This window comes from Acanthochromis polyacanthus, chromosome 17, assembly GCF_021347895.1.
Source record: "Acanthochromis polyacanthus isolate Apoly-LR-REF ecotype Palm Island chromosome 17, KAUST_Apoly_ChrSc, whole genome shotgun sequence".
NCBI lineage: Eukaryota > Metazoa > Chordata > Actinopteri > Pomacentridae > Acanthochromis > Acanthochromis polyacanthus.
The window spans coordinates 24,291,835-24,318,096 of NC_067129.1; the positions used below are offsets into that span (position 1 = coordinate 24,291,835).

Here is a 26,262-nt window from a genome sequence, read left to right on the forward strand (position 1 = left end):
AAAGCACCACTAAATGATTTTTGAAAACTGTTTAACCTTTACTTATCCCGGAAGTCTTTTGAGATTGCATTTTTTTTTCTTTCAAGGGAAACCTGACCAAAAAGTTACATTAGATTATAAAATATTACACAACTGAGCATGCAAACAACAGACATAGGAACAAAGTTTAGCTCTTTAAAACAATCAGGGTACTAAAGATGCACAGAACAAAATGTACAACAGAAATAGTAATTGCAATCTTCAATTACACATGTTTTCATCAGAGCTTTGAACTCTCACAGGGAGATAAAATCATGAAGCTGTAGTGTGTTCTGAAGGTTATTTCATGACCAGGGAACAAAGTAGGAGAAGGCTGCTCCACCAAGCTCGGAGCAAATCTTGAACAGTCTGCATAGCAGCCATTTAGTTAGGCAAAAGTTATAGCAGCTGATGCAATAGAAGAGATAGAAAATTCTACAAGTAAGAAGGGACTTTGCACAGTATTGTTTGTAAATAAAATATTTCATTGCTGCTCCCTCCTTTGTCTTAATAAAGGCCTAAAGGCCAAGACAACAGATCACACAGTACACAGTGATGTGTCCTGGATGGTGAGTTGGATATAAAATGTAGATGAGTATGATGCACAAAGTTGAGACAGCAGCATGCATATAAATAATATTCCCATAGTCTAAAACACTTAAGAGCTTAGTCTCTACCAGTGTTTCCCTAACTGCAAAATAAAAACAGACCGTGTTTAGATTTTTTATTTAAATAAAAAATAAACAACTTATGCCTCAGTTTTTTCACTATCTGTTCAAAGTGCGCTCTTAAAGACTGCCTGCCATCTACCTAGTAGATAACTGACTACTTGTAGGAACATAGTAGCTCAGTTGCACCTCTACCTAAAGTCTGAATACTAGCACCATGTGAGCTCTGGAAAGATCATAAATTTGGTTTTCTTACCGTTCAGAACCAGCCATAAATCTTACAATGAACCCTGCAAGTGTTGAAAGGCAGTCTGGAGCTCATCAGCAGCCTGGCTCAGAAGAGACAGCTGAATACACTGTTGTGTCATCTGCATATAAATGTGCTTTAGCTTGAGACATGCTGCTTGCAATGTTGTTTATAAAAATAGAAAATATTACTGACCCTTGGGAGATTCCCTTAGAGATCTCTTTGAACCTTGACTTGTGTTTTTTTGTGTAAATGCATTAGGTTTGACTTGGACGATAGTCCCTTAACTACTCCATAGCCTTATCTCAAAATTAGGTATCACTGAATTTTATTCCTATCAAAGATGTATTTGCCAAAAAGAAAAAAACAGGCAAAAGAACAATTCATGACCAGGTCACTAACTAGCTCTGTACCAATTGGTTCCTTTTTCTCTGTTTTATCAATGATTAAAAAAAGAGAAGAAGGTTCACTTAATGTCTCGCTAAACAGGAAACACACTGTGACGCATTTTTGAAACCAGGAGGTCTTTTCTTTCACTTTTAGGAGCACAAAGGAACAAATAATGTGTTTGTAATACTTGGAGAAAAATTGTACAAGGCTTGTAAAGGAGCAAAACCTCGCTTGAAAGAGGACAAAATCCTCCCTAGCAGCCTCACTTAGTACAGCGTTTAGTTTCCTGTTTTAGTGATTGTCAGCGATACATCTAAATACATGATCATCATCTCACAGTATGCTTCAAGCTTTACTTTTTTGAGTATGCATTTTACTTCTTTAGTATTCTTATCCATTTCACTAGATTGGCAGATGTTTTTTGGGGGAAATTAACTGAAGTCAGACTAGAGAAGAATGTGTGGAAGTCAATCAAGTATAAAAAAAATAGAACAATAGAAGTAAAACATGAAAGGTGTTTGGTAGCTGTGGTATTTACGGCATCTCTGGGGCTCTTTGAGCAGTGTGCCCTTTGTTTCAGTTTCTGTACACATTTTTACTTGTATTTCTCTTTGAAAGGTTCCTTTAAACTGATTTGTTCTTTCTTAGTTTTATTCAAAAGACAAAAGATGCTGCTGAAACTGATACTCGCATATTTAGGAACCACTTTAGGACCTGCCTTGTGGTGTTTAGGGGATATGGGACATAATATTTGTTACTGCTCTTATAGTTTACAAAGGTATAATGAAGGTCGTTTTATTTTATATGGAAAATCTTAAAACTAGAAGCAGCTCTGTCAAGCGATAGTTACAAAGTCACTTTGCTATTTTTTAGTATTTCTGAAATTGTAAAAGTAGATATCATGCTCTAGGACCCACCAAATGCTGTGGCTTGTGGAGTGAAAAATAAAATAACAGCTTCCTATCCTGGTTATGATGGTGTGGGTTGTATGTTTTCAAACCCTAAAGTTAGCATCAGTGTTTTGGCATGGTGGTCATGCTGTAAATCCTGCAGACCTAGAATAAAAACGAGGCAGCAGAACACAGACTTGTATGATGTATTGCTAAGAAGAATGATTAAACAGAGTCCCAAAAAAATCCAATGACATATTTGTTCTAAACTAGTATACAGAAACATAGATCATTTGCTAGCACATTTACTGGTAGTCATTCATAAATAATGGGACCAAATTTAAAATCTGTGTGTATGTTTCTCATGTTAGTACTGGTGGAACATCTGGAATGTACTTTATTCTTCAATTAGGGAACAGACATTCATCAAAAAAAGGTCACAGTGCTTCTTGTCTCTGGACTGAGTCCTGCTCTTTGTACGTTGCTTAACTTGATTCTGAGCTGCTAAAACAAGCTTACAATTTAACCACTGAGGGCTTCAAGTTGCATGCAATCATAGTAAATAACAATTGGATGATATTCTGAAGGACGAGCAACAGGAATGGAAAGTCGAAGCTCCTCCTCCAATTGGTTGGCATGATGCAAGGATAGAGACAACACCTTTTTCTCACAGCTGCTTAGCAGAAGTTTATTAATCCTTTTAATAAACAACACACTGTGCAAGACTAGAAACTGCATGACCAATTGATGGTTATGTAGTCTGCCTAAATGTAGTAAATATCACATTTTAGGTATAAAGTATGTTCAAATTTTGAGTAGTTTTATTTGTCTGTAATTTCTTCATAAGTTTTCTGCATTATATTTACTCAAATCTTATGATAACTTTATTTAATCCTTATTTTTGCTTTTGATGTAGCTCATATAACTATAATAATAGTAGAATATATAATATATACTATTATGTAATATGATAATAGTAACAATATGTGCTGCATTTAGGAACATGACCTTAGATTATATTAGGATAATTTCATTGTATCAGTTCTTTTATTAAATCATCTATCAAATCCCATATTAGCTATTTTACCCTCCCCTTCCCCCACCGGACGAGCTGAATATTTGAATATTCGTCATTAATTGGACCCGAATATCTAGAGCACAGAAATTGCTATTCAGACCAGCCCTAGAAGCCTAACCCTATCTTTTTTGAATGACATTTATATGTCCATATTTTGAATAAGTACAGCAGATAATGCTCACTAAACTGTTTGTTACTGACAGAAAATTCAAAACATCAACAAACTTCATTCTGCCAATATTTTTTTCTGATATGAACATTGCGACAATATGTTTGAGCACTTTTGTTCTGTCTGCTTTTAATGTGTTTGGGTTATGACAAGCAAAACTACCACTAAGATAAAGGGAAGATGTGAATATGGATAGGCGGACTTGCTTTTCGCACTGATAACGCAGCCAGCCTTCAATAAAGCTGCATTTTTTCTCACTTAAACTCAAGGTTGTGTTATTGTGAAAACACGTCTCCACATATGTTGTAGAACACAAATAATCAGCAATTGAATCAAGTTAACTGAATTGTCCATATCTCTTCTTTCCACCTACAGAAATATTACGTTTTTTCTAGAGCTGTCGCTGAACTGTATTGCCCAGCTTTTTTTTTCTTAAAGCACTAGTTGTTGCAAAATGATCCTTGCATTTTTGTTTGAAAAGCCTTGGCTTGAATAAAGGCCCATGCATGTATCACAAGAGTTTACTGTGGTTTATTTTGGATTTAATTCTAGCTTTATTACCTACTGGCAACAACAGCTGATATCAGCAGGGCGCTCCTTTGGCCTGAAGCTGTCTGCACAGAGACTCAGAAATATTTGAGAAAGTGGTAATAGATGATGTGCTGACATTCTGGTTTAGATAAGATCCGTATTTTAACCAATATGCAGTCAGTTCTGTGTGCTCCCTTGGTTTGTGTAGTGTTGTTATTGTGCACAGCAATTTGCTAATACGCAACAGCAGACCACTGATATCTCTTTCCCAGCTCTACATTGTCGGTCTGATTAAGCAGCAGCACAATTCCCAAAACAAGTTTCTGACATACAGTTATTGACATATTTTCAATGTAGCTTGGTGTGATTTCGCATCAGCTGGCTGATTTTCTTCCTCTTTGAAAAGATACTTTTATATATAGATCTTAATCTGTGTGACTTTCCAAAAATTATGTCTGTGTTTCTGTCTGCTTGCAGGTGGTTTGTGTCTCTGAACATGGTCTAGCTAAACTCTGTGATCCGTGAAGCAGCACAGCCCGCTAGCACTGAACCAGGATGTCCAGTAGCTCGGGCTACCCCCCCAGCCAGGGGAGCTTCAGCAGCGAGCAGAGCCGGTACCCCCCACACTCTGTCCAGTACACCTTCACCGGCACACGCCACCAACAGGTAAAACCTTCCCCCTGCAGTGTTGTTTGAGATAACGGGCATGTTTGTCCGCATTATAACCAGACCTGCTCTCTCAATGCTGTTGTTTTTTGTGGTGACTTTATTCTGAGGCATTGTGCAAAAACGTTAATAAACTAGGGTAATAGAACTTTATCTTTGCAGCACTTTTCTGAAGGTTACAGTGTCCTTTGCAGTGAAAGTAGTGACGCACGGTTCCTTAAATCTGAATTTTTGCAAGAGGTTTTTTGCTAGTTAGTTCTCACTCAAGGATATGAGGAATCCAAATTTAGACTTTTTAGTGGTGATGTGTGGTCTTCAGCTGCCTTGTATAAGAAGCACAGTTTTAAATATATTGACGTAGTTATATTAGCTGTATTTCTACTTGGTGTTAATTTTAGTAGTGGGGCACTATTAAAATATTATCTGTCTAATTACGATATAAGATTTGTCTTTTTTTTTGCAATTAATCACATTTTTGTCAAATAGCAATATTTGACACAATAAGCAAAGTTTTCAATTCGAATAAATTTTAACTGAATCGATGAATAGACAGATACGTCAACTTCAACAACAAAAATGCTTGATTCATTCATATTTAGCGGTGTATTTTTCGTCTGTCTACTACATTCACAGATTACTGCAAACTCAAAGTGCGATTATAGTCAACATTTTAAGGCTTTTTGCAAACTCAGGCATTATCAGTGTCTTGAAAAATGATCTATTATGGGCTGGCAGTACCGTTTGCCTGCACCAGGACTGTCGTAGCTAACGTAGCTTCTGTTGTCCGTGCTCGCAGCAACATGTTTTGCATTGCGGTGATACCGTTGGCTTGAAGTGTAGCGGTGATAAGAAAACTCTTTGCTACACAATTTGCACACAATAACGCATTTATCCAAGCTGCCATCAGGAAGTTTTTTAAAAGAAAACTTTCCACCCAACAAGCTCAATGCGGTCTCGTCTTCCTTCACTGTTCACCAAACTTTCTTGTGCGCCGACATCCCTCACTGCGTCCTGTGCATCTTCTTCGTGGCTGGTAAACGGACTTCAGATGCATTACCGCCACCTACCAGGCTGGAATATTCATCAGTGTTACCAGAAGTCGAAATTAGCGTGTTGAAGTCTTAGCCCTAGTTAATTTTAATCACTCACCATAACCAGTGGCTCAAGCCAGATTCCAACATTTTTTTCCCTTGTATTTGGATTGAGTTGAACCTGGCATATTCTTAGGCTGATTAAATCTTTGTGTGTTAATGCTGTTAAACTGTAGGGATATATTTTATTTTTGACAGTCTCCTGCACGCTGTTGCCTTGCATTTACTTTCACTTTGGTACACAGCCTGGTAAATCATTTAGCACTTCCATGTATGGTCAGCTAGAGTCAGTCTGGCTTTTGAAATTAGAAATCGTTACTTTTTTTCTTGTTGATGGTGGTTTGGGACTCCTGTGAGGCAGACAGAAAAAGAACAGTGAAGTTAATTTCTGGCTCAGCTATGAGTTTGGTAAGAAAAATGGCCTTCGGCTGTGCCATAAATCTGTGGTGACAGGTACACTGAATAGGCAGTGCACATGTGTTGACCTCTTTGCAACCAGTTTGCAGCTTTGAAGAGAAAATGAGTCAGAAGTTGTGGTTCATCCGAGCTCGCTGCCATGTTTGCTGTGGCTGCAGCTGGACAACTCTGTTGCCAAAATGCAGCTGCCGCCACAAAGGAATTTTCACCCAAAATGAAAATTTAACAGATTATTTTTGTTATTTGCTGCAGAGACATAACTATTAGTGTTACACTATAATACTGAAAGTTTCTCGTACAATCTAAAATGCCTTTCGAATAAATAATCATGATTATGTTTCAGTATTGAAAAAATACTTATGATATTAATTTCTATCATAATTGTGCAGCTGTCTATGCTTTGTGTAGTATTTTAATCACAGCACATATTACAGCTGGATAATGTGATTGTTGTAAATGGAGGATAATGTTCATTAACCATTTTGGATGAAATATTTCTTAGAAGCTTATTTTCACAGAAAGTTGTCAACAGGGCATTTCTGAGCATTTGGACTGTTTGCTTAAATCTGGCACTAAACTGGAATTCGATAATGTTTCCTGTAACTGCGTTGGCTTGTTCAGGTTTGTTTGGCGGTCACACTGTGCTGATAACATTTTCCCCAACAGTTTTTGGATGAAAGCCTCGGACTATTAAAAAGGTTTTAATCCATTTGCTGAACATCAACAAAATTCCTTTTAATTTGCCAGATAGAAGCAGTGCTGCTGGTTTTAGTAATTCCACTGGGCATTGACTGTAACATGTTTGAAAGAGGGGGAAGTCTCGCACCACTTCTGGCCAGCCCTCGTTCCAATGTACTTTAACATATATGTTTTTTTCTTTCTTTTTTCTGGTAAGCTTAGAGATGATGGGGTTGGACCTGCACTTGCAGTTAAATGTCTGAACCTTTTTAAATTACCAAAAAGTGAATGCTAGTATCTAGCTTATAATATTTAGAAATATACCTCCAAATGCTGAAATTGTGACCATGTCTTATTCTCAGAGTTGCAGTTGGTGTGCGGTAAAAATGCCATTGAGTTCATTTGGGAGTCTTGCTTTTATTAGATTAAGTACAGCAGAAAGCTTACAGGAAATGAGGTGGGTGGGGTTGGAGGGTGTGTGTGAATGTGTGTGTGGGGAGGGGGGTGATGTGCAACAAAGGTCCTTGGCCGGACTCAAAGTAGAAACCTTCAATTTAATGGTCAGTGCGTTGAGCCCTTAGGCCATCGCTTGCCCTTCAGACAGCCTCGATGCCAACAGTGATCTTCAGGTCACAGCTATGTTTGTAAAATGTGAATGAAATAGCCAGTGTAGACAGCTGTATTGATCAAACCTAAAGTGTATATGTTACATCAGAGGAATGTGTTACCCGTGCAAACAGGACTTTGTCTCTCTGTAGACATGATTTAGTTGCTGCATCTGTGAAGTGCTTTGTTACAGTTGCAGCTTTGCAGGAATTTATGATGGTGTATTTTTTGTTTCCTTCTATGTTGAGCAACCCACTCCTTGTTTTCCACCCACATCTCCACTCTATCAGAATGTCAAGACCCTGATGCGATGGCTTTATAAAGTTGTTTGTGGTGTCTTTCCTTCAGGATTTCACCATCCCAGACTATCGGACTCACATGCAGGATCCACAGGGTCGCAGAAGACCATCTTTACTGTCTGAATTCCACCCTGGAACTGAACGGTAAGGGCTTCATTTTTAGTACTTGACACTGCTGCCTAAATATCTGACAGATCTGTTTTCCATACATGCCATCCAGATTCAGGTCTTTAGATTTATTTTATATTCATTATTAGGGTCTCATTCTAGAGTAGTTTTTCTTCTTGCAGGATGCCATGGATCTCCTCAGCTTCCACTTATAGAATCTTACATTTTGGCAAACAGCTTATGATAAATCTGTAAATGTAATGTTTGCTTTTGTTCTCAGGCCTCCAGAGAGGCGCCATGGTTACGAACAGCAGTTTCACTCCATCACAGCTCAGCCTGAGCATGAGGCCTTGGAGGCTAAACGCCCTCGCATGGAGGCTGTTGCTGAGGCCCATATCACCCGCACCCCTTCCACTGCTGGGGGTATTATTCTGCCGATGCCCCATTCTGTACAGGACAGCCTAAGAGCCACTGTGGAGGTCAAAAAGGTGGGCCCTATTTCTTCTCACTTTGATTTACAAACACAAGAAGCTTCTACTGTTTTGGTACACACTGTAACTGCACTCAGTGGTATTAGGTAGACCTAGTAAAAACCAAGGTAGGATTTATTGCAGGGTTCTTGTATTATTGCTGGCCTCCTGTCAAAAAGGTAGAATTTACTAGAGGATAGGGATGTTTTATAGAGGTGCTGATTCTACTTTGTCATCTTGGAGGATGTAGTTTATGGTCCTTTTCACCTGAGAGCTGCTTATTCATCCTTTCCTCACTGACATAAATGAGATGGATAGAATGACGCAAACTCAAAGAAACAGTTCCACCTGAAAAAAGAACCTTTGGAGACACCCCCTCTCTGACATAAAATAATGTAATCTGGGACCACATGGAATTGTACAGTTTGTTCAAGTTTTGTGTAACTAGATTTTACAACCTTAATGAACCTTGTTTTCTCCTAGGAGTCACAGTTCACTGTCAAAGTGGAGTCCCCGTCCTCAGGAGGACCTTCACTTCACATGGGGGAGGAGCAGGACACTTCTCCTTCCAAACTCTCCAAGGAAGAGCTGATCCAGAGTATGGACCGTGTGGACAGAGAGATTGCAAAAGTGGAGCAGCAGATTTTCAAGCTGAAGAAAAAGCAGGTTGGTTATCCAGCTCGGCCTTTCGTCTTTAAATATACTTCAAACACAATGGATGTTGTGTAAAGAAACTTGGCGAGAGTAATGTTTTTACCTGCTATTTTAATAAGCAGTAACCATGGACAGACTTGGGTGACAGTCATTTTAAAGCAGGCTTCAGGAGCTCTTAAACCTTATACTAAAGTGGCAGATCGCATTTTTAAAATGATGCAACTTTAGACCGCCATTGCAGAACTTTTAAATGCTTTATTGGTGATTTATATTTAGTGTTGTGGGCATTCTGGACATAATGTCCTTCGCGGCTTCCTTCAGACACACCCACCATGTAAGGGAGAGCTACATTTGTCACATGCAAACTTGGACAGTAGCCTACATAAAGGTTAAAGCCAAAAAAAAAAATCAAAAGCCGAAACCATAGGCTGTATGGCAGGGGTGTCAAACTCCGTTCCTGGAGGGCCACTATCCTGCATGTTTTAGATGTTTCCCTCTTCCAACACAGCTGATTCAAATGATCAGCTTATCATCAAGCTCAGCAGAAGCATTATAACGAGCCTGATCATTTGAATCAGGTGTGTTGGAAGAGGGAAACATCTAAAACATGCAGGATAGTGGACCTCCAGGAACGGAGTTTGACACCCCTGCTGTATGGGCTCAATTTTTTAGCAAGCTTGTCAAAATGGGGGACAGGATCGGACAGTTTTTGTAACACCAAATGGCATTATGTGTCTTTCTTGTTTTCAGACAAATGAGCCGTCAAAGTTTACAAGCTACAATTGAACTGTTTGCCTGAGCTCTGCCATACCTGTCAGTTTACTGTAAAAGTCTGATCCATTTTGGTCATTTTAAGTTTATTTAATAAAGAGATTTTTGGGTTTCACAGGCTCACAGCAAAATATTTTCAGCAATAGCTAACTTACCCTGCACAGATATGGATTCCCATAACTATATATAGCCTACAACATGACCAAAACCATGTGTAACCTGCATAGCCATCTGTTAATGCTACTTCTTGCAATTTACATTTGTGACGTGTTGAGAGTGATACAGAAATTCTGATCAGTCTGACCAAGTAAGATTTTTGTTGCAATTTTTAGGGAAGAGTGAGCAGGTTGCTTCCATATATTTAAAGCTGACATCTTTGGGTTCTGTCAGATTAATACATGTCTGAAAATGGGCTTTAATTACATTCCAATGAGCAACTTTGACAGTGGCTGTACAACTCATAATGCCTTTGGGTCTGCAGAACAAGGCATAATTTTGTTCAAGTGAGTGTGTTTAAATAATTAGTAGCGATATTTTAATCCAGCTACAATTTAAATAGGAATATTGAGAGGGTAAAGTGACAAACACTGACTAAATATGCTGAATGTATAATGCCACAGCAGATGGGTTAAGGTTACAAATATATTAACTTATTGTTAATAAGTTCGCGAACGCGCGAAGAGGGGGACCTGGTATTCGCCTCCGTCTGTACGTCCCGCATCCTTGTCTGCGCGATATTTCATGAAGGAATTGTCGGATCTTCTTCAAACTTGATGTCGACATGTATTAGGATGATCCCCCGACACCAGTCAATTGGGGTGACCTTCGTATAATTTTCAAGGTCACACCGAGCATTTGTTGACTTTGACTTTCAAATCCTTGTCTGCGGCAGGGGACATAGACACGTTATTGGCAAACACTTGTTTCAAGAGCTGTCTCAGCATTAGCCAAATATAGCTCATAATTCACTCTTTTCATGTCTTTCACTTTTGAAGAAATGTAGTTTTCTGTCACTCTGGTGTAAATGACAGGTTCTCCTCTGCACTGGTGAATGGGTCCTGATGAGCTTTGTCCTATCAGCAACCTTTACTTCTCTATAATGAGTTGTAGTCAGCACTAAGAACTCTAGGTTGAACTTGCAACTTGAAACATCCAGATGAAAGCAATTCACCAGCTATAAGATGCTTTTATAGATCTACAGCTGGACATTTACATTCCCATCATCTTTATTTTCCCAACAAGGTGCTCTCATAAACAGACTATCTAGAGCTCCAGGGTTATTTTTTCATCAGCTCATCTTCCTATTTGGATTGGCTTGATTTTATCTTTGTGGATGTCTTTCTACGGCTACCTTTTCTGGAATGCAGTCTCATTAGAGAGGAATCTAAGCTGATCTTTGCTGGGAGAGAATTCCTCTCAGTTTTCTGTCTGCGTTCTCCCAAGATTTCCAGGGATTGAAGTGTTTGTTTGAGGTATTTCAGGAACTCCTAATCTTGTCCCTGTAACCTGGTAGTTTACATAACCTTTAACTGGCAAACACTGACCTACCGAACACTTGCCGGATTAGCTTGTCTGTCATCATCAGGATGGCACCAGTGGCAGAAACCTTCAGTTAAGTAAATGCTACACTTTGATAGCCTGCAGGGAATAGTCTCATATCATCTGCATTGGCCTCAGGTATTAGAAAGAAAGATTCAGAAACAAAGAGTGCTTGTTTTTATTATTTGTGCAGTATGATGATGAATACAGATAAAAATCCATGCAAGCCTGGAACATGCATAGAAGAAATGAGACGCGTCATATTTTATCTGTGTGCTCTTCATGTGTACTGTTGGTCTAAATTTCTTGTGTTGATATTGTCTCTTAGCAACAACTTGAAGAGGAAGCAGCAAAGCCAGTGGAGCCAGAAAAGCCAGTGACCCCTCCCCCAGTGGAGCACAAGCACCGCAGCATTGTCCAGATCATCTACGACGAAAACAGGGTTAGTTTTCTGCTGCAAACACCAAAACTCGCCCACAGCAAGCATTCACCCCCTCATATCTCTGTGTTTGTTTATTTTATTTTTAAACAAATTGGAGCCATTTTTTTTACAGTATCTCCCAAATATCATCTGTTCACTAATCACTTTCAGACATTTCTAAGCTGTGTAAACTCACTGCTGATGCTGATTCTCTGTATAAGTATTCCTCACCTCTGTCTAAAAATGACATTCTGCATTGCAACATTTTAACTGTCAGAAATAATATTCAAGTGGATTTTCTGTAGGAGTGGGCTAGTATGCTTTGTGGCTTTACAGTACTGATGTTTTGGGGACAGTAGTAAGAGAAAGTAGGAAAGTTTTTACTGTAGTACCTGTCAGATATTTGCAATTTTTAGAATCAGTTAAGACGCCGTAGAACTAAAAGTCAAGTGTAGAGTTAGGCCACTATGGGCTTTCCTTAAGTTTCAGAGAGCTTAGATACTTTCTCCATTCTTGGTGGTGGTGGTAGAGCTGTTTAAAATTATTACAGGGAAAATTAAAGTTCTTCTATTTTTAGTTTGTTTTCAGATTGATTTCAACCATTATTCTCACAATATTTTGAAAGAAAATTATTAACACATTCTGTACTTGAAGTCAAAAGTCATGCAATCAAATAACATCTTTGAGATGTAATGGAAATATGTGGGGATTACCTTAACTTCTACACACAGGCAGAATAAACCTGTATGAAATATTGGTGTAGTAACTGGACAGGTCCTAACAGTTTGTGAATTGTGTTTCTGTTCATTTTAGCTGCGAGCTAAACTGGCCAGTTAAACATTTAATTATTTTAAGTTATTTGTTACCGGCCAAGGCTTCCTCTTTAGGAAGATGACCTTGTGGGTAACTTGCATGTGAAATAGGTCCAGTGTGCCTGTTGTTGTGGGAAGCAGGTGACTCTATTGCAAGTGTGCACAAAGTAGCATTGTAGCATGTAGCCACAGCCACTGTAAAGTGCATGAAGGATGATTAAGTTACTGTAATCAGCTCTAAAGTGTGTAGATGAGCCTACGCTGTAGTATCATAGTTATCCAATTGTGTGCCACCTTCCGACTGCAGAAAAGGAAAGAAAGGCCATCTTCATGCAACCTTGTGATGGCGTCTCTGTGCTGCAGCTATGAGCCAGGCTAGAGTAGAGACACTTACCCTAAACCCTGAGGTTTGTGTCGCACAGCAGTCACACCAGCATTCATCCAAACACTGATTATTGATCGGCAGGCCATCCCTACTGCCAGCTTACTTTTTTATCTGAGGTCAAGCCACCTCTTCTGTTTTTTTTTTTTGGCACGACACAGAACTCTCACTGTCGTTTTTCAATGAATTTTTATGTTGTCTACATGCCTTTTCAAGTTCATTCAGCATAAGACACCCTGCAAAAACACTTTCTATGGTAGGAAAACACTGGCCTTATTATCTGTATTTCAGCTGAACAACAGGGCAGCGAGTGAGGGTGTGTTTATGGAGGTCACTGCAGTTCATGTCTGTCAGACAGTGTTGTGGTAGGAGAGTGCTGAGGCACGCCTTCCTTCTAAGTCAACCATTAACCCTTTAGGCTGTAAAGCTGCTCCAGCTTTGTGCAGAGCATCTAGCCTGGCAGCCATGGTTGTTTAACTCAGGCTTGTGCAATCTGAACAGGAATCGTCAGTCAGTATGTTTCTGATGATCTTGAATAGGCTGACAGTGCGGTGATCCAAAACAACTATCTTGCCAACCCTGTTAATTATGCTGCAGTGGGAACATTGCAAATTGATTTCTTGTATCAAACTTTGCTCCTTTGAATCAAGTGCAGCTGCTTGCTATTAGATTTTTATTCAGTGTCTAGAATTCATACTTGAAGAGGAAATTGAAAGCATTTAAAATAATCCAACAAGCATCCATAATGTACATTTTCAAAAATGAGTTTTGAGTTTATGGTATTTGTGAAATGTCTAATGTTTATGTTACAATTCACACCTGTGTTCAGTAGCATCACTTGGAAATTTAAATTGCTGTAAAAATGGTCATTTTAACCAAGGCATGATCACATTTAGATACTTTAACTGATGCTTCCCTTTAATGCTGTGCTAATAGAAATGTCTCATAAAAGTAAAACCTCATATTTGAAGATCAATATTGACCCACATATAATATTGATCCTCAGCTATGACATTGATGTTTGATGTTGGTAATGTTTTGTTAACTCATCAACCCTGTCCTTCTAGAAAAAAGCTGAAGAGGCTCATAAAATACTAGAAGGCCTTGGTCCCAAGGTTGAGCTGGTATGTGATTTAATAGTTAACTTTTTTTTGTCCTGACATGAGCTTTGAGGAATAAATAATGCTTGCTGCTTCCATTACAGCTAATGATTAATCCACAACATGTTCCTAATCTGATATTTCTTTTTCTCAGCCCCTGTACAACCAGCCATCAGACACAAAGGTGTACCATGACAACATCAAGACGTGAGTATCTATATTTATCCCATAAATTAGTTTTATAAATATCTGCTGGCCCTGCTGCAGTCATGATACTTACTACGTTACCCGATACAACCCAGCTAAGGACAGTCCATCCATCCATCCATCCATCCATCCATCCATCCATCCATCCATCCATCCATCCATTCTCTATATACCGCTTTATCCTCACTAGGGTCGCGGGATGTGCTGGAGCCTATCCCAGCTGACACCCTGGACAGGTCGCCAGTCTGTCGCAGGGCTACATATACAGACAAACAATCACACTCACATTCACACCTACGGGCAATTTAGAGTAACCAATTAACCTCAGCATATTTTTGGACTGTGGGAGGAAGCCGGAGTGCCCGGAGAAAACCTATGCATGCACAGGGAGAACATGCAAACTCCATGCAGAAAGATCCCAGGCCCAGGCCGGGATTTGAACCGGGGATCTTCTTGCTGCAAGGTGAAAGTGCTAACCACTACCCACTGTGCAGCCCTAGCTAAGGAAAGTGTTGGAGGTAATTCTGTGTCCTCAGCAAACTAAATCCAGGAAATAATTGTGTCTTATCTGATTCTGTACTCGCCCAATTGAGGTGCCGTACTGACACCAAGACACTGAGATTGATTGAGAAGAGAAATGAAACACCATATGTGTGTGTCTGCAAGTGTGTTTAAAGTAGGTAGTGTTGGGAAGTTGAAGGCCATGTCATCTAGGACAAAACCCTTATCAATGTGTACCATGCGAGCAGCCCATCTGGCTCAGTCATTTATCAGGAGTCAGGACAGAGACCACTTCTATTTGGGTCTGCCGTACAGACCACACTCTCAGGGTCAACGCTTTCACTATTTTCTCCCCATAGCCACCATATTGTGTAAACAGAGGAGTTCCCACTTCCCAGTCTTTTATACCCGTTATTGTGCAAATAAACAATGATGTTTTGTTGGCAGGATGTTGGAATGCAAATCAAATCGAATGCTTGAATGCTTTTGTATTCTTTTACCAGCTTCAAATTCACAAAATAAATGTTGTTCAATTTCAGAAACCAAGTAATGAGGAAGAAGCTGATTTTGTTTTTTAAGAGGAGGAACCATGCGCGTAAACAAAGGGTAAGTGTTCCTACTGTTAGGAAAAAAACAAGATGTAAGTTCTAGGTATGTGTTTTAATGTTGAAAACGCATCATTAACAGCCCCTCATTTGTCAGCGGTCAGTGTCATATCTGACTCTACTCAGATGACCTCAGCTGACCAGGTCAATGATGCAGAAATGTTAAAACTTTTAGTGTTTACAGAAAGCTGCACAATATTGACACACTCTTGATATGTGGCCCAAAATAAGCAGCAGTTTTCCTGCTTTTAACATCTTTTTTTTTTTTTTTTAATTAAAATGCAGAAGGAAAACACAAGACCGTGCATTGCTGAGTCCTACACCCAGAGGTGGTTGTAACATTACACATGAAATTCTCTGTTCAGAAAATAGAAGTTTGTTGTTGTCTTTTATCCATGTTCTTGGATAGAATGATAAATACTGAAAGTCACTGAAGATTTAATGCAAATTTTAGATCATTTTATAAATGGGAAACTCATTTAATTTCTAGGGGTGCCAATACTAATGCTACCAGATTACACAGTGTGGTAGAAAAATGATTTATGTCCCAATACATTACAGAATGTGACAAATATATGAGCAAGACAGTCAAAGTTTCATGCACAATATGTATGACAAGGCAGGGGGGCTTTCTGCAAAATGCTAACACCTGCATACTAACATGTTGATGCTTGGCAAGTGTAGTGTTTCCCATTGCCAACTTAGTTTGACATGTTAGCATGCTTAAGTTTACTTATTACCAGCAAAAGCATGATAAATCTAAAGACTATGTGATTGTCATTAGTTTTACAGCTATTTTGTCATGAACCAAGAACCGGCACAATCAAAATTTTGGTCTGATGGTGAAAGTTAGGTTGTTGGAACTTTGAAGACAAGCTGTTGAGATGTTTTAGTCTTAACCACAATTGTGAAATTACCAACATTGTCATCCCTCGAACTAACCTGCTAGCATGGCTAATAAAAATAATGTACTGATGTATTTACAGAACAGGAAACATCTCGATTTCTCGTTTGTTGAGACGTCTTGTGTGAGCCAAAAACTGCTCTTGTTTGTAGTAGAATAACAAATAATGTCACATCAAAGAACAGATCTGAGTAATTGCTGGCCAGAACTCTGTCTTTCTTATCAGTTACTAGATATTTAAATATTTCAGAATCACCTTATGTTGAAATACTTGACTCTTTTTTGTAATGCATTGACCTCCACATTTCTCTGGTCGTTCATGTAAGAGTCAGACAGACCTTTTCGACTCTGAACAATGGCAGAGTGCACTTGGTCTTCTGCCAAGAGGAAGGTGAATTGTTTGTCCCTCGCTGCAGAGACTGGAAATGAGGCTATATTGTACTGAACAGTCGTCCTATATCTTCAATAAACATTTTAGCTCTTACACCTCTGGAAAATATTTATATTTTAATTCTTTTGGTCATCATAAAACAAACTGCATGTATGTGTGCTGATTACAAAGTAAGCTTCTGTGAAAAGAATTGCAATGACCATTTGGAAACAATTTGAACATAATTGCATCAGAACAAACCGTGTGTGGTTGAGGACAGTGAATTAAGCAATGTCAAAGTCACACAAACCCACAACAAACACCAGTTCCTGCATGTACTCTCTCACCTCTTCTGCTCTCGATTCAGAACGTCTGTCGTCGTGTTTACTTTTGCTTTGTTCACTTTGAAAGATAACTGCAACAGAGATTTAATTGACGAGTCAGGTAGAACATGCGCCAATTCATTCACACTCACCTACAGAAAAATGTTATGGTCATTGTTGCTAGGTATCCTGATGGTGAGACTTTTTTCATTTTCCAATATTTGCATGTGTTTTGCCTTGATCTCCTCAGTGATGTAGCAGCAGATTAAATTTTCTATTTCACCTACAAACTAGCACTATCTATTGTTTGATCAGAAGCTTGCATATAACTACTTATAGTGTAGCAAGAGCTGCATTTTTAGGACACTGTATGAGATTTTTTTTTCTCAAATGCCCTTTATTTTAAGCAACAGAAAATGGGCTAACACCATAGCAACAGAAGGTAATGCCATTTTAACTTAGTACAGTCCCACATAGTGGTTTCAGAATACAGTACTGTATAATGGCAGAGGACTGGATTTATTTGGATATTTGTAAATGTAGGCACAAGTTTAAATGAATGATCAACATAATCAACTCAAATAAATGACTAAATCTAATTGTTAACACCACTGCATATCCATATCTGCTCTGTACACCACCGGAATGAATCTGAAATGAAACAAACAAGATGTGCTTGAAGTGCAGACTTTCAGTTTTTATTTGAGGGTATTTACATCTAAATCAGATGAATGGTGGAGGAATTGTAGCACATTTTAAATATGTCCTTCACCATTTTAACTGACCAAAAGTAACTGGCCAAGCTACCATAATCATAAATCAAATTGTTACTTTTAGTATTTGGCTGAAAATCTTTTGCAGTCAATGACCGCCTGAAGCCTGGAACCCATAGACATCACCAGATGCTGGGTTTGGTCCCTGTTGGTGCTCTGCCAGGCATTTACTGCTGCTGTCTTCTTTTCCTTCTCGTTTTTGTGGCATTTTCACTTCAGTTTTATCTTCAGCAAGTGAAATGCCACTCAGTTAGATCCAGCTCAGGTGATTGATTTGGCCATTACAGAACATTCCACTTCTTTTCCTTAAAAAACTCTTTGGTTGCTTTCACAGTTTGATTCAGTTCATTGTCCATGAACCATGAAGTGCCGTCCACTGAGTTCTGAAGCATTTGGATGAATAGGAGCAGATATTATTGCCCGAAACACTTCAGAATTCATCCTGCTGCTTTTGTCAGCAGTCACATCAACAATAAATATAAGAGAACCCGTTCCATTAGCAGCCATACATGCCAACAACATTATACCACCACCACCATGCTTCACTGATGAGATGGTATGCTTTGGATCTTGAGCGGTTCCTTCCCTTCTCCAGACTCTTCTCTTCCCATCATTCTGGTACAAGTTGATCTTTGTCTCATCTGTCCACAGGATGGTGGTCCAGAACTGCACAGGCTCTTGTAGATGTTTTTTTGACCAACTCTAATCCGGTCTTCTTGTTTTTGAGGCTCACCAATAATTTACCCCTTGTGGTAAACTCTCTGTATTCACTCTTGTGATGTCTTCTCTTAATTGTCGACTTTTATCTCCTGAAAGGTGTTCTGGGGTTTTCTTGACCAGGGAAAAGATTTCTCTGTCAGCCACCACGCTTGTTGTCCATGGTCTTCCAGGTTATTTGTTGTTGTTGAGCTCACAGATCGTTCTTTCTTTTTAAGAATGTACCAAACAGTTGATTTGACCACACCTAATGTTTTTACTATCTCCATGATGAGCTTGTTTCGATTTTTCAGCCTAATGATCACTTGCTTCACTGATGGTGACAGCTCTTTGGGCTTCATGTTGAGAGTTGACATCACCAGAATCCAAATGCAAATACCACACTTGAAATGAACTTGAGACCTTTATCTGCTCCTTGACTCGGAGAGCTCTGACACTGAGCGTAGTAGAGTGAAGTGTGCAGCTACCTAATGTAGTACATGGTTTACAGCACGTATGGTCTACCATCTGTACTGGATTATATAAAAGTTATGGACCACCTTCTCACCGCCTGTGGACTTAAGATGTGAGTGGACCAAGTTTATTGTTGATCTTAGGACAGAAGGACTGGCTTCTCTCCCTCTGTCTTTAGTTAAAATTCACATAAATGATCGATTTTTCAATCGCAAAACACACAAACATATACACATACATAATTGTGTGTGCATACAAAGTCCAAAACAAGCATGTTTATTGTTAATTAGCTTGTCTAAAAACAACCTCATGCAAAATTTCAAAGCTGATAGCTAAATATGAGACATTGAGAGATTGTGCCATTTATAATTTCAATTAATTTCGACAATTGATGGATTATTCAACTATTGTAATTGTCAGTAGTTGCAGCCCAATTAAACAGCCTCATGATGTCCAAAGCTTTATTGTTTGTGGCTCACTATGGGCAAAACACCTTTTTGATATGTAGTAACAGACACCCACTTCTGAGACACTCTTTTCATCCCATACACACAGGAACAGAAGATCTGTCAGCGCTATGACCAGCTGATGGAAGCGTGGGAGAAGAAAGTGGAGCGAATGGAGAACAACCCCAGACGCAAAGCCAAGGAGAGCAGAACACGGGAGTACTATGAAAGGCAGTTCCCCGAGATCCGCAAACAGAGAGAGCAGCAGGAGCGTTTCCAGCGGTAACAATATTTACCAGTTATCGGTCGAAACAGTTACATAATCTAGTGGTGGCACGATTTTTGGTTGGATAGTACTGGTTCATGGGTCAGAGGCACACTGATAAGTTTTAGACTTATAGTACTAGTGAACATTGCTTTATAAAGGAGGAATATACAGACTGGAGCTGAACTAAAGCTTATTACTATTATTATTATTATTCTTGATTTATTTAACCTTCATCAGTTAATCAAGGAATGCAATGGTCTGTAAAATGTAACTTTATCTGCTAACTCAAGTTTACTCATTAAGACTGCACAAATTTATTGTTTTGGAAATGGCTACTCAAAAGTATTGCTAGAAGGAAAAAGATTGAATTGCTTCAGCTCCAATAAAGGTTTGATTTAGTGGCTTCTTGTGTCCTTTCTTAAAAAATATCTGATTCACTCAAAAATGATCAAGTATATATTTGCTTTCTGGGAACAGTAAAATAATCAGTTCAATATATTCCTCAGTTTTAGAGTCACAGGTTTGTATACTTGTATACTATAAAGAAAATGAACACTTAAAAGACCTATTTTGTAAAGGTCAACATTAAACAGTGACTCCTTGGCAATGATTCTTTCTGTAACAGTTACAGAACATGTGCTGGCATTTTGTCAGGAAGAATAAGACTTGCTCTTGTTTACTCTCATGTATAAAATTGAAAAAAAAATCCAGTAAGACAAGTACAACATATTGATATGATAATTAAAGTTACCACTGGAGTGAACAGTACAGATTCAGCATTTAAAATTGCATAATGTAACACTGCACTTCTTTTTGTCAACATTAAAGACACAGCTATCTTGTCTGAACTAAACTTTATTAGAATAGCAACTGGACAACACTGGGCAGGACTTCATTGTCGTATACTTGCTCATACTATGTGAGTCGAGAAGTTACAGGTTCTGACCAGTCAAGATGCGTAACATGAATTAGTGCTTCTTATACAATTAACTTAGATCACACAGTGTTTGCCCAGCTTTCCTGGCTTGCCTTACTAGATGTAAAAGCAGGGGAAGTCCACACTGAACTGTCTAAATGGTTTGGGACCAATACATGTAATGTAGAAGTAAACACAGAGCTCGGTTTCTGTTTAATGCTATTAATGGAGCTTAAAACTCACTTTACCAAAGCTTGCTACAATGATCGAAGCATAAAATTGAATACAACCTGAAATACTTTGACATTTTAATGTGGCTATGGTAAAGCTTAAACAACTGAAAATTAATTTGACAACACTTTTGTTGACATTGTATTTTGAGTAGCAAATCCAAAAGTAATGTGCCATCTTGCGTGATACTGATGTAAACACATTTAGTTTAACAGTGAAAGTTCTGCTGTTTGTTTTGATGGATTTAAGATGAACGCATTACAGTGAAGCCATGTTGACAACTGTAGTCAGCCAAAGACACTAAATATGTCTTCTCCATTTTTATGATGTCTGTTCAGCTATCAGTTATTGGAGGACACTAGGTGGTGTGTGGTAGTACAGTCTGAGCACAGACACTGGCTCTCTGGGAGGCAGTGGGAAGGGTGGGAGACAGGGTCATGGGCCAGTGTCCGGTTGCTGCTTGTGCTGATGATTTGTGCTTTCATTGAAATATCCAGAAAATGTTTTCATGCCAGCAGTGTTTACGCAGACTGCTAGACTACAAAGGACAAAGCAAGTGATAAATGGTTTGAGAGAATGAAATGTTAATGTATATTTGGTAAAAAAGATCCAAATGTTGTCTGCTGTTGCTAATGTAAACCATTTGAGTCTTGAAACAACTGTGGTTAAAGTCACGACTGTTTAATGAAACACATCTGATAGTGCCTTTGTGTAGTGTACATATTTAATACAACATTTATTGTATTTTGTAATATTATAACTTAATATGTGCCTCATTTTTATAGGGTTGGACAAAGAGGAACAGGCCTCTCGGCAACAATTGCAAGAAGCGAGCATGAGATTCTGAAATCATTGACGGCCTTTCTGAGCAGGAGGTGGGTACTAACTGCTATTCATTTTAATTGTAGACTTTTGCCACTGTTGGGACTTTAGTTGAGTGTAGTTAAACTATGAACAGCTGTGATTGCTTTTTTTCAGTGTTTATCCCTTTCACTGCAGACAGGTAAACTAGTTTTGCTGATCTGCTCTAACTGTGCTGTAAAGAAAAAAAGATTTTCAAAACTTCTTCACAATAAAAGTGTCTTTACTTTTAGCCAGTGGAAAGCTTCTCTGTCTGACACAGAAACAGCTGGAAACGTTGAATTACAAAAGGAATGACTTTGAACATCACTGATATAGACTAAGAAATCAATAAATAGTAAAGTAGGGCTGCTATATGACTGTACAAACTCCAAACCACAGAGAATGAGGTAAAAGTCTCTAAAGTGCTGAGAGCCTTAAACAGGGAGACTTTTAAGATACTTCTCTCTAGTCTTCAGCCCCTGCTGTGAGGGTGCTGTGGAAACGTCATCATGGTTTGGCAACACTAAAGTGGGCAAACTTGGGTTAGTGGAAAAACCCTATCACAGCGTAGATATGAAACTCCATACCTAAATGGCAGAACTAGAATTTTTTTATTATTTTAAGTGGAGACAGGCCATGAGCATTTCTCTTACGACTTCATCTTGAATTTACAGTATGCAATCTGTATAATAAAATGTGTGATCCAGATCAGAAGTGCTCGGAATAGATTTGTGTAAGCAGTTACAAGGTGTACTGAACAAGGGAGACTGTATAGAACTTAGCAGTGACCATTTTCCTTGTCTATGTTCCACAGAACAATGAGAAACAGATGAGACAGCTGTCGGTCATCCCTCCCATGATGTACGACTCGGAGCAGAGGCGAGTGAAGTTCATCAACATGAACGGCCTCATGGATGACCCGATGAAGGTGTACAAATCCCGGCAATTCATGAATGTTTGGACTGAACACGAAAAGGAGATCTTTAAGGAGAAGTGAGATGAATTATTTTTTTTTGGCAGCACAACATACCTTGGTCCCACTTTGTTCTTTTTAATGTACATGGTTTATGGACCGTAAAACTAGCATGAGTGATGGATTCTCTCTGCAGGTTTGTCCAGCACCCCAAGAACTTCGGCCTGATTGCCTCGTATCTAGAGAGAAAGGTAATTGCAGCTTGTATTGTCACATTTTGTGTCCATATTTGTTGTATATGACAGGATGTCATGCTGTTGATATCATTTGGGTGTTCTGTCGTTCAAGACCTTGCAGTTCTTGAGTTTCGTCTGGGTTGTAGTTGAGCTGACTTGGTGGTGTAATTAAGTATTTAGGTTTACCCATGTAAGCATTTTTCATAAAATCCTTTTAGAACTGACCATTCAGATCTAATGTGTCCTAATTGTTTTTTTAATAATACAATACTGAATATCTTTACTCTCTGGGTCCCAAAACCCATTGTTCATTGACTGTATACATGAAAGCCCTGATTATTACATGTTGTTATTAATGAACTGAATAAAAGGAACAAACAGGTGCTTTACTATGTTGGGATTTCTTGTTTCAGTGTGTTGCTGACTGTGTCCTGTACTACTACTTAACCAAAAAGAACCACAACTACAAGACACTGGTGAGACGGAACTATGGAAGAAGGAGAGGAAGGAATCAGGTGAATACAAAACTTAATTTTATTAAAAATTCGTTACTAGTGTGGCTGACAAAATGACTGATTTCTCAATCAAGTTTGTGTCTGGGATTTTATTCCTGGATTCCACTGGACGAGTCTGTGATGAATCTGCAACGTGATTTTGTTCCGTGCTCCATGTGGCTTCAGTGTTTGATCATTTTTCTGTGATTGTTGCAAGTGGGCTTAGTAGGTTGATGATTTTTTTCCAAGTGCCAGCAGTTATTACATTGGTGTAGTGATGTGGTACTATCAGCAGGAGTGTGCACAGGTTTTTTTTTTTTTTAAAGAAAACTGACTGGATGCTCTGTCATGTTTCCATGTGTGACTTCCTGTTGGCTTGATCTGCTCTGTGTGGCTTCATGTGGCTTCCTTCAAAACAGTGGAGAGCTGCTTCTGCTGTGGTGCATCTGGTAGAAGTCCAAACATTTTCTGGAGTGGCCAATATCCGCTCTGGTGGCTGCATCACAACTGCAATGCCACACTGCCATTCCTGGTGTGTCTTAGGGGATGGATCTGACCAAAGTTACTAGAGTTTGCAATTGAGACAAGTTTGTTTGTTGACTGTGAGGTGCGGTTATTTGACTTGCTGAGTTTGCAGCATTGGGTTTGGATAACTTTTTTGCTTCATCTGTTTCATGTCTCATCAGACTGACAGTACATTGTGTATGTGACACATGTAAATCTGCTACATGTATCACGTCTACATGTGGCCCACGCTCTAGGCTAAGCTTCTACTTCACTGGCACTGTTCATAGTTTAGATTGTGCTCTTACCACCTTTTCTCGAACTACGAGCAAGCAACAGCTGGATTATTGTGATGTGGCTACAGTTTGACGTTCTTGTCTGTAAAATCATCCAAAGATACATGAACACAATCTGCAGAAGACACAATATACTTCACTCTTTTCAAACAAATATGAATTCAACTGAGCTTTTAATTGTATGAATAGTTTGGGGTTTGGACAGTCTGGAAAATGTTTCCAGGCTTAAGAAAGCTGATACTGTTGCTTCCAGTAAATTATCTTTTGGAAAGCTTTTACACTGGTAAAAGTTGAATTAAATCTTACCCTGTATAGCTGAAACCGACAAATTAAGTCAGAGTTGTTCTGAAAGAGTCACACTGTAGAGAGGACAAAGAGACAGCAAAGGTGTTTCTCTATTATGAATGTATCCAACAGTGTAGTAATCAGGTGTGTAATAGTGATCACACAGTCAAAAGGCCTCCAATGAGACTGTCTTCAGCATTGTTTCCAGTTGTTTTATATTAATGAATTTTTTATTTAAAATTTTAGTAATGTTCAGGAAAAAGCTGAAATTGTTTAAGACATTATGCTGCTATTGTTTGTGCTTCATGTGGCTCTAGAAAGACATACTTGTCCCAGTATCAAGCCCAGAGATAACCTGGAGCCGCTTCTTCCTTAAATCCTCGGTGTGCAGTCTCTGTCAGACCTGGAATGTAAAGTTTGTGCACTCCAAATATCCAGACATGTGTTCCTGTACCAAGATTTTTGTTTAGGGCTTAACATCATTGTTTTTTTTTTGCTCCTTATTCACATAACCCTCTAAAAACCAGGCAGTTTCTTTTTTTTTTTTTAAATATAATTTATTTTTTTTATTGGTATCCAGCACTTTACAGAACACATTTCAGTCATGTCACAAGTGTGAATACACAAGTCACAGGATTATTCTTGAAAAAATAAAATTAAGCAGACTGAAAAGAACAAACATAAAGAAATTTCAGAAAATAAGTGTAAATGATAGCAGAAATATCCCATTAAATTTATCCTCCTTGTTATACTTGCTGTCCTTCATATACAGAATCAAAAGTAGGAAAAAGTGAGAGAAGACAAAAACTTAAATATGTGACAACTTGTGTATTTTCCTTCTTTAATGAATCTGTCTGGTACCACAACCAGGCAGTTTCTACATGACTTTTGCTCCTGTCATATTTTTGCCTATTGTGGGCATAGTTTTTTGCTATGTTAAGTCCTGTACCTCTATTGAAACACTACAGTCATGGCTAAAAGTAAACACAAACACACCTGCTGTGCATTATATTGAGGTTATAATGCCATAAATCTTAAAAGAAAGAAAATTGAATCTCTTTGATTATTCATTTTACAAAAATTTGAAAAAAAACAACAACCTGGAATCAATATACACAACATTTCTCTAATTGCCCACGTGTTTCCAAATACTAGGAAAAAATAGTGGCTCTGAATACATTAATGTGTAAGAGCAGCCTGCAATTTAGTGAAATTTTTTGAGTTTTTACAAAATCTGGTTACTGCCAAATTTTAAAATGAGACTTGTAAAAATCAAGTGATTTTGATTAAATGTCCCAATTCAAGCTTGAATTTGAATTCATTTTATGATGGATAGGAAAGCCATACATGATCAGTTCAAGGACTTTGACAATTCATCCAGTTATAGTTTCTGGCTGTGATAAAAATCTTTCTTTCTTTTTTTTTTTTTAACATTCCTTTCAAACCAGCCACCAGGTTCTGGAGTCAGTGGGTTAAAATAGTACCACCATCTCCTACCTCCATACTGGCTGAGATTAAATATTGATTTTATCAATTGTGGTGGATTTTTTTCTTCTCCTTTCTGGGCTTTTCCTCACTTAACCGATGCCACAGTCTGCGTACAGGACGTTCTGTCTCTGTTGAGTACGTCTACTGAGCAACACAATGGGCTGGTTGTAGACAGTTTCTTTACATAGGAGGAGGTGGAGGGCACAAGTGGTCATGATTACAACTTGTACACAAATGTTTTTTCTTACTCAGAAACTGGTTGGTACGATTTCCTTATGATTGATAAACCTGTGATTAGCCTTTTAACGTTTCCGTTATGGACCTGCCAGCAATTGAGAGACGACTTGTCCTTTTCTGTTACTTAGAATGCCAAGTAAGTGCAGAGAAATGTCTTTCTGTGTTGACAACTTCTATGCTTATGACAGCAGATTGAAGGAAACTCTTGTCATAGTCCTATATCTGTGTATATGATGCACACTGTTGT

The 26,262-nt window shown here is 38.6% G+C and overlaps 1 protein-coding gene across 1 annotated transcript in view; it reads left to right on the plus strand.

Annotated features, from left to right (window-relative positions):
- ncor1 (nuclear receptor corepressor 1) overlaps positions 1-26,262 on the plus strand; it is a 58,297-nt gene that overhangs the window by 841 nt on the left and 31,194 nt on the right. The window contains 14 exon segments of the mRNA XM_022199337.2: positions 4,469-4,657; positions 7,798-7,892; positions 8,137-8,344; positions 8,810-8,992; positions 11,619-11,732; positions 13,973-14,029; positions 14,160-14,212; positions 15,253-15,319; positions 19,414-19,586; positions 21,505-21,557; positions 21,560-21,594; positions 22,377-22,555; positions 22,672-22,726; positions 23,125-23,226. Of these exon segments, the coding sequence (XP_022055029.2) occupies positions 4,547-4,657; positions 7,798-7,892; positions 8,137-8,344; positions 8,810-8,992; positions 11,619-11,732; positions 13,973-14,029; positions 14,160-14,212; positions 15,253-15,319; positions 19,414-19,586; positions 21,505-21,557; positions 21,560-21,594; positions 22,377-22,555; positions 22,672-22,726; positions 23,125-23,226 (1,485 nt within the window). The 5' untranslated portion in view covers positions 4,469-4,546.